At 35.7% G+C, this 8,670-nt stretch overlaps 1 protein-coding gene across 1 annotated transcript; it reads right to left on the reverse strand.

The window, feature by feature from the left end:
- Nucleotides 1-743: 743 nt before the first annotated feature.
- LOC147489373 (uncharacterized) lies at nucleotides 744-1,222 on the reverse strand. The gene is made up of 2 exons (XM_086574625.1): nucleotides 1,101-1,222; nucleotides 744-999 (listed from the first exon to the last, which is right to left on the reverse strand). The coding sequence occupies exons 1-2, from the start codon at nucleotides 1,220-1,222 to the stop codon at nucleotides 744-746; spliced, it is 378 nt and encodes a 125-aa protein (XP_086430751.1).
- Between the last annotated feature and the right edge of the window lie 7,448 nt (nucleotides 1,223-8,670).

Raw genomic sequence — 8,670 nt, forward strand, 5'->3', positions numbered from 1 at the left:
ACTGCCCATGTGTGAAAATTGGACGTGGTAAATAAACACCAACATGGTTGAAAGTTTGTCCTTGACTCTTGTTTACTGTCATTGCGTAACACACTTTGATGGGGAATTGTTTCCTCTTGAAGACAAACGGCCACTTTGTGTCAGTTGGAGATAGGACAATTCTTGGAATATAGACAGGTTCACCTATGTTTGTACCTGTAATTATGAATTTGCTTATATGATTGTAAAGTTCTAAATATAATTGAATAAAAGAATATTAATTGGATCACGTATTTTCGTACCCGTTATAATTTTTGCTTCAATAACTTTGGATCCCATCCTTGTCACAATCAACCTAGTTCCATTGCAAAGTCCCGCACTTTGATTCAAATTCTGCATTAACATTATAGGAACACCAACTTTCAGCTCAATGTTATGGTTTGGTAATCTAGAAAAACCCAAGAGTATTCAAAAATTGATGTTAGGAAAGAGAACGCGTCTTCAGTTAGACTTTCCTGTAAAAGCGGTGAAGTAATAAGATAATAAAAGTTAAATTTTGTAAAAGAAAAACAGTTATTTATATAACTACTTTTTTAAGGTGGTAACCTTCTATAGGACAAAGTGTGTCTAATGCACTCAAGTAACTCTCAAATCTCACGGAAGTGATGAAATAATGTATGAGTTGATTTCATCAACATTTTCATTCTTGGGGCCAAGATGCTTCTTTCCTTGAGGTACTTCTGAGTAAGTGATTGTTTGCAAAATCACGGATAAATATTTGAAACAATATCTTTAATTGAGTCTTCGATTCGGGGAATAAGAAGATCATCTGGAATCTGTATCCATGTTGGTTCAATATCGTTCTCCATAGAAATTGCTGGCAACTTTCCATCTCCTAGATCTAGAACCCATTTGCTGAAATCTTCTATAGAGCTAGCTATTTCTGGATTCACATTGTCACTTTTTAATCTCATGTTTTGAGTCAGATGAAAAACTTTACATTTTCCCCAGATTTTAGACCTGTCAAATAGAATTAAAGATGGCAAAATTAAAAATTGCTCAAGGTTACTAAACGAATTATTTGATAAAATTAAGATTGTTTGATATATTCAAAGTGGTACCTGTTTATTGAAGCGTCAACAATGTCACCTCGTTTACCCCTTGGAATAACTGGCAAAATCTGTCTGAAGTCTCCACCCATTAAAAATGTTTTGCTGCCAAAATATTTGTTATTTTCATCCATTATGTCTTTTAAAGTTCTGTCGACAGCTTCGAATCTGTGCCTATGAGTCATTGGAGCTTCATCCCATAAAATAAGATCTGCTTTTTGTATTAGCTTTTGAGTTCTTCATGTTTTGAGATTTTGCATGTCGACTCTTCATTGGTAGGAATTTCAATATTGAACCTAGAATGTGCTGTTCGCCCACCTGGTAGGAGTAGTGATGCTATTCCAGAAGAGGCAACTGCAAGAACAATTTTACCTTCAGATCTTAGCTTTGAGATGATAGTTTTGTACTGATACGCTCTTTCCGGTTCCTCCACCGCCGTAAACAAAAATACACCTCCATTACGGAATATATCTTGCTTGGGTGATCGGATTTGGAATACTTCCACTACCGTTTCATTATTAAGGACTTCATGCATTCTAATGTATTCATCACGCGAGTGAATCGACAATCATACTCAAGTTCTCCTGCGATCAGTCTATTACCAGTTGGCATATGGTCTTTCATATTTGGAAATGGGAAGTCATTGACCTTTGCCAAAGTTTTACCTCTTCTGAGCATGATTTTTTCAATCTCGCATAGAGTGTAGTTCTTTATTTTCTCCTCTGATAAAACCAATGTCTGATTTCCATTGATTATTCTATACTGAAATAACATGTCATCTCCTAGTGCCTGGTGATGTTTTTCCCATAGTTTTTCAGGAAATGATATCTCGCACATCAACATTAGTGTCACAAACAGTTCTCTAAAATGCTTTAGGACATAACCATCCGCTAGCTTCTTTTAGTGCATCATCCCACTCTTTGTCATCATTGAGCAAACCTAGTGCCTAGCAGGTAAATTTAATTGAACAATTAAATATGTATAGTTTAAAATTAAAATTCAGCATATATTAACTTCAGGAGTTTTTCAAAATAGACAATAGTAGTGTGTATGTGTTTCCTAAGTTTATTTGTAAAAGTTTTAGGAGAGTCCCTTTTCTTTATTGTCGGATTAAGTATGCTCCTCCAAAAGTGCTTCCACCGTATCAACCAACCTATACACACTCTTGAGATGAAATATTGGCACGAAAGTCTCTTAGCAAATGTTTTGTAAACACTATTTCCTTAGGGAAGACATCATGTGCTTGGGTTATTGCTAATGAAGCAGTAAGTAATGAAAAACTATTTCCTTTTTTCCCCATTAATACACACATTTGTCAGTTTCCACCTATAAATAGACTTACATTTGTGACCTGTTCTACTTGAATTTTTTTTGCTTGCAAGAAAATTTTCCTGTTACTAAATTCAAGCTAAACATGATTTACCATGTTTTGTTGTCATATCTATTCCTTTTACTTTATTTTTACTTTGTTGTCATGACTAATCGCTAAAAGAAATGTGTTGTTGCCAAAGGAAGCAAAGGATACTTAGTGATGAGTGATGACCTAATGAAAGGATGGATGCCTTTTCAGTTCAACCTTAACCCGCCTAAGGTTTGGGTTAAAAGGTAGGGTAAGTTCTAGAAACCCACAAACATCACCCCCACCAATGCAAACACACATAATCCAAAAAAGCTTGCTAAATCTTTTTACAAAAGATCGGGACGGGGTAGGCCTTCATCTTGGCAAAAGAAAGGGCAATCAACAACTCAAAACTGGGGTATGGATGAACACTACTAACTTACTTCCACATATCAGGCCATACTTGCTTTGGTTTTTCTAACGATATCATGTTCATTGTGAGTGCATGAATCCCAAGATGCAAGTGGCGGTCATTGATTTAGAATCCTCGCTACTTCTTATACATGCAATTATTTCTACATTATATATGAATGTTGTTTTGTCTATATTGAAATAAGAACTTTATGTATGTAATGTGCAAAACATTCTCTCTAGTACTTTTGAATAGCCTATAAGACCATGGTTTACATGAGGCAGGAATGGAGGCAACACGAGAGTACATTTGAAATGGCTTTTCACCTCCACTTTTCTTTACTTTAGGAGGTATTTGACTACATCCAAGTTGCAACCTTCATATGTTCCGTGAGTCTTTTATTTTTTCTTCTTTACATTCTTTTTATATATTTCTCATTGTGAAGACAGAAGACTTTAATTAATTCAGGCCTAGATACTAAGTTTATGTAAACAGTTGACACCATAAAAAGCTTGTATACATCTTCTATGCCTGTAATCTATATTTTCGTAATTACATGTGGTGACTCTTCAAAATGTCAACGTAAACTTCAATGGAACTCCTTCCATTAATTAGGATATTCATTTGATAATGAGCAGTGGCTTAGACTCCTCAATTAATACCCAGCTATGGGGTTCATCTCTGGTAATGTGGCTTTCAAGTCGAACCACCTAAAGCTGATGCAATTGTGTTGTGTGTGTGTGTGTGTGTAAACAGTTAAATTATATTTTGGTAAATAGTAATTCAACAATATAGCATGGTAAAAATGATATTTAAATTATATTCATCTAGAAATAACTATGTGTTGACATGATTATGTTGTTTAACTTCCCAAGATCCAACAATTATAATGATATACGAAAACAAAATTTCATAAGTTACCTCACACGCTGCTTTGAAAGTAGGATAAATAGTTCCATTGATCGCATTCGATTTCTTCAAAACTTCTAGGACCTTTGACAATATTAAGCAACATCCGTAAAGTAAAATCTCTCCCTTTGATGTAGGGTGAGCATAGTAAACACGGCCGATCTTTCTTTTACCCTTTCCCGTCTAGGAGTCCACACTGGTCATTGACTTGCCAAACCCATTTAGTGGGAAATTCCATATAAGTAAGTTCTCTAGCAGATGGATACATGGCATTGGCTTTAAACCATTCTGTAAATTTGGTTTTTGAAGCTTTCTCGCGTTTGATGACTTCTTCTGGTAAATCATTGTCACTGTAGTAGACAATTTGTTCTCCTTCAAGATGAAATGGCAACCTCTCTATGCTTGGGTCTCTATATTGAATTTCAAAATTTAATAATCTCCAACATGCTTCAGAAGCAGAAAGATAACGACAATCAAGAAAACGTCCAACTTCGTCCACATCTCGAATGATTTGCTTCCCGCGGTGTCTACATCCATTTGCGACATTCTCAACAATAAAAGCATGGCTCTATCTTTGCCCTTGTTAATATATTTGAAAAGATACTTTATCGACCTTGCCTTATTACAATGCTCAACATTTATGTGTGCTTGAAATTTAACACACAAATCGACATTATGTGGTATTACCCACCTATTGTCCAGTTCCTCGATCTTATCAAACACTTTAACCGTTATTTTCGACCATTCTTTCTTCTCATATAAGCGGTGAAGTCATTGTGATCAATTGTAGTATGATCTGTTAAAAGCCTTCGGATAGTGTTTAGAACATTTATTTTCCAACATACATGGCGAGCTTGGATTTTTATCTCCATTGTGGTCCGTATATCATAAAAGCGTGTAACTTAATGATACTTAACTTTATCTTCCGGGTCGAAGCTTCTTTTGATATTAACTTATTTATCCGAAAGCAGGGAGTTTTGGGCTTGGAACTATTATCCAAGAAAAGCAATATATGAGCATGAGGTAATCCTCTCTTACGAAACTCTATTGTGTATATTGCTGCAAAAACAAAGAAAAAGACAATAAAAGAATTTAAGGTAAGCTTTTCATATAAGAAAAGATCATTAAATCAACAGGGCATTAACGCCAAATTATGCAAAAAGTTTTTTTTTTGGAAACTATAGGAAAGTATGGATTTTAGCGTAGCATCTATTTTGAGTATGATCTTGCAAAGTAAGTCCTAGGCAAAATGGACAACTCTCGATCACGGAAATCCGGCTTTGTAAATAGTTAACATGTGGCTGTAATCGGCCAAGGTGCAATAGAAACCTGGATTCTATAGGTCATCTACCTTATCAATAATGTCTAAACAGTTAACACAAAAAGTTTTTAGATGCAATAGCAACCTATCGTCGAGATGAGCATTGGCATCCCAAACCAATTGGATGCTTCCTAAACTCCCCCGCCATAGGCTTTTGCTAGTATTCCTACACACACATTCATCAGATACTTTCTCATCTATTTCTTGAGTAGTTCGAAACTCCTTTTACCCTGAAAGCAAAATGAACAATATCGATACTTTTTAATTGCTCTTAGGCCAACCAGATCTGTCCAACCCGTTTTTGTTGTATTTGCCTAAATGAATATGCAGCTCATGGAGCATGTCCTCGAGATTTATATCTTGTTTGTTTTAACTATTGCAGGCCTATCTATCTTGAAGGTGATACTTTCTTGGCCTTGGAGGAAGCCAATGCAGCTGAAAATTCATACACGGTAGCGCGATTGATCCATCTATTAGACGATCTAAATCATTCAAGGTTATAGTCAATTTTTGGCGATGGAGATAAGTTCAGTTCAAGTGCATTTGTTGCTTAAGACATCTATCCAACAATATAGTTTGTATAATGGATAATCTGATTTTGGGAATTGATTATAATATGAAGTGATAAACTTGTAGGGTGAATCCACCCACATACTTTGCATCTTGCAAATACAATTTGTCTATTTGACAGCTGGCTTTTACCATTCTTTAATAAAAAAACTTAAAAAAGGGACTAAGATGGGTATTGCTCTATGAAATATGTTGATCACAGGAATTGTTCCTTGAGCTAAAATGCATGTAAAGATATGGTTTATTGTTTACATTAACATTTTTTATGTGGAAATAATAAGACCTATAAATGAAATTGGGGAAAAAGGCTGAAAGCCAAAAATAAGGATACTATTTACTTGAGTAGTTAACTTTTAAAATATAATATATTTTCTGGTTTTGGTACTCCTCGTTGCAATTATAAGTGATAATGGTACTCATTTTAACACCAGAGCATTTGAATCTTTAATGAAAAAGTACTCTTTTTTACTCATAAGCTTGCTACCCCATATCATCCTCAAACTAGTGGCCAAGTTGAATTATCTAATAGGGAGATTAAGCGGATTTTAGAAAAGCATGCGACGACCGTAAGGATTGGTCTCAAGCGTCTTAATGATTCTCTTTGGGCTTATAGAAGCTGCTTATAAAACTCCTATTGGTATGTCTCTTATAGGCTTGTGTTTGGAAAGGCATGTCATTTGCCTATAGAATTGGAACATCGTGCTTTTTGGGCCATTAAAACGTTTAACGATATCGCGTAAAAGTAAGGCAGTTCCAACGTAAACTTGAGTTGAATGAGTTAGGCGAGTTAAGGAATGAGGCATATGAGAATGCCAAGATTTACAAAGAGCGGACTAAGATTTTTCATGATAAATCTATTCTTGAAAAGTCTTTTGAACCTAATAAAAGTATTGCTATATAATTTCGTTTCGCGTCTTTTTCACAGTAAGATTCACGTTCTAGGTGGATTGGTCCTTTCATTGTTAAAACTGTTTTTTCCTCATGGTCTTTGTTGAGATAGAAGATCCTACGGATGGTGCGTGTGTTTAAGGTAAATGGTCGCGTTTGAAACCATACCTTGGACGGTTTGGCGGGCAGGATGTGGAAGAGGTAAGCTGCTTTTGATCCCTATTTATCATGGTGATTGAGTATCCGGCTTGTTGATAAGCCCACATGCAATCCGTTATTGTGAAGCATTCGTGCGCTAGAGACGTTAATCGTAGCGCTTGTGGGAGGCAACCCATGTTTTAGTATTTCGAAAATTGCGTAAAAGCTTTTTGGCAACTTCGATCGTTTAGCAACTTAAAACCTCTAAAACTTCATTCATTCTACACTCACAACCCACGCTACACCTAACTTCCATCTCTCACCTTTCACTCCCACATTTCCGTTGTTCTTCACCATTTTAGCACCTCGGCAACTCTGGCGCCCTTGCCCCCAAAGTGGGGCACTGCCGCCCTAAGCTGCATCGGAAGAATTCAACTCGGACGGCACTTGTGCCCAAAAACACCGCAACTTTCTGAAGAAAAAATCGAAAGACCCGCCGCCTTCGACTCCGTGTGGACGAAAATTTCGGTTTTCGAGGGATTGGTCGTGAACCCCATTGAACTAGCTTAAGACAACCAAAAAAAGAGTTGATTGAAGCGGGATGGAGCAATGAATATGGCCATAATAGTTGGGAATTTATTTTCCATTTTATTGTTCGCATTTGCTTATTCTATATGCATGTTTTTATTTGTGGATGGTTGCGACACTGCCCAACAGATTGTGTGAAGCATTCGATGCGCTAGAGACGTTAACTGTAGGCTTGTGGAGGCAACCCATGTTTTATTTTTGAGTCATGTGTACCTTTCGCATATCTCATGCATTCCATTTTAGCACCTTTTCTCCTGTTTTTGGAGGCGTGTAACTCTATGGAATGAGATATGTGCCACATGTTAGTCGTCATAGTAAATTGGTTCCTTTTCTATTTTATCGATATTATATCTTTAGTGAGGTACTAATTTCTCTGGTGACTCGAGTTTTATTTTTTCGTTCATGGAGCTATTGGTAACTTCTTTCCTTATTCTTTTACTTGTCCATGTTATTAATTTTGGAATTAAGCATATCTGTCAACATTGAGGACAATGTCTAAACTAAGTTTGGGGGGTGGGAACAAAATGTTACGTTTGAAAAAATAAAACTTATGTATACTATGTACTTAGGGGGTAGTGGTATTGTTTCCTTTTCTATGATGATTATAGTCTAGAAATCTCAGTTAGCATTAGAATTAAGAGTAGTTATTAAGAAACTTAGGTTAAGATATAGGTAATAGTCTCGCATCTTTTCATAAATGTCTTGCATGAGCGTTATATTTGTACTTGGCAGTACTTTTCTGAGACCTAGGTTAGAGTGCTTAATTTTACATATCCGGTGAGAATCTAGCCTAAAAGCCTCATATGAGTTGATATCTGAGTGATGACACAAGGGAGAAGTTAATTCCGAGTAGAGAAAACACACGTCCACTTGCTTGATCACCATACCATATCCTAAAAGAGAATTTAGGCCATCTTTGGATCGATATAGCCAAAAATTCAAACCTAAAGAATATTTTTTCCGCTAGTCAAACCACTGAGCCTTTTATTAGCCTTTTCATAAACCGCAAATTCCTTACCCTATATAAAAAAAAATTAATAATAAATAAATAAAAATAGCCTACCCATTTGATAAGTTTGAGAAATAGGATGAAATGAAGAAAAGAAATGAGAAAGACCTGTGGAAAATCAAGAATTTGTTAGTTGCTTCAAAAGAAAAATAAAGAAAAGAAAGTTTCCATCCAAAGAAAAGAAAAATGAATAGAAATAAAATAAAAAGTTAGAACTCCAAAAATAGAATCAAAGGAGTCAAAAAGCCAAAACAAAAGGGCTAAGGATGGAAACAAAGTGTAGAAGCAAAGTAAGAACAAGACTTTTCTAGTTCACGAATTTGAAGACCTTATTTTCTCGGACTTGTCTATTTTGTTTATCCATTCCATTTATTCTTAAACTATCACCTAAGCCATACATAACACCTA

The sequence above is a fragment of the Coptis chinensis genome, chromosome 7 (assembly GCF_015680905.1).
Source record: "Coptis chinensis isolate HL-2020 chromosome 7, ASM1568090v1, whole genome shotgun sequence".
Lineage (NCBI taxonomy): Eukaryota > Viridiplantae > Streptophyta > Magnoliopsida > Ranunculales > Ranunculaceae > Coptis > Coptis chinensis.

Excerpts from the sequence above, each read along its gene's own strand:
- LOC147489373 (XM_086574625.1), bottom strand. The coding sequence starts at position 1,222 with ATGGATGAAAATAACAAATATTTTGGCAGCAAAACATTTTTAATGGGT. Across the intron at positions 1,000-1,100 it reads GTTGACGCTTCAATAAACAG|GTCTAAAATCTGGGGAAAAT; the intron begins GTACCACTTTGA and ends TCTATTTGACAG.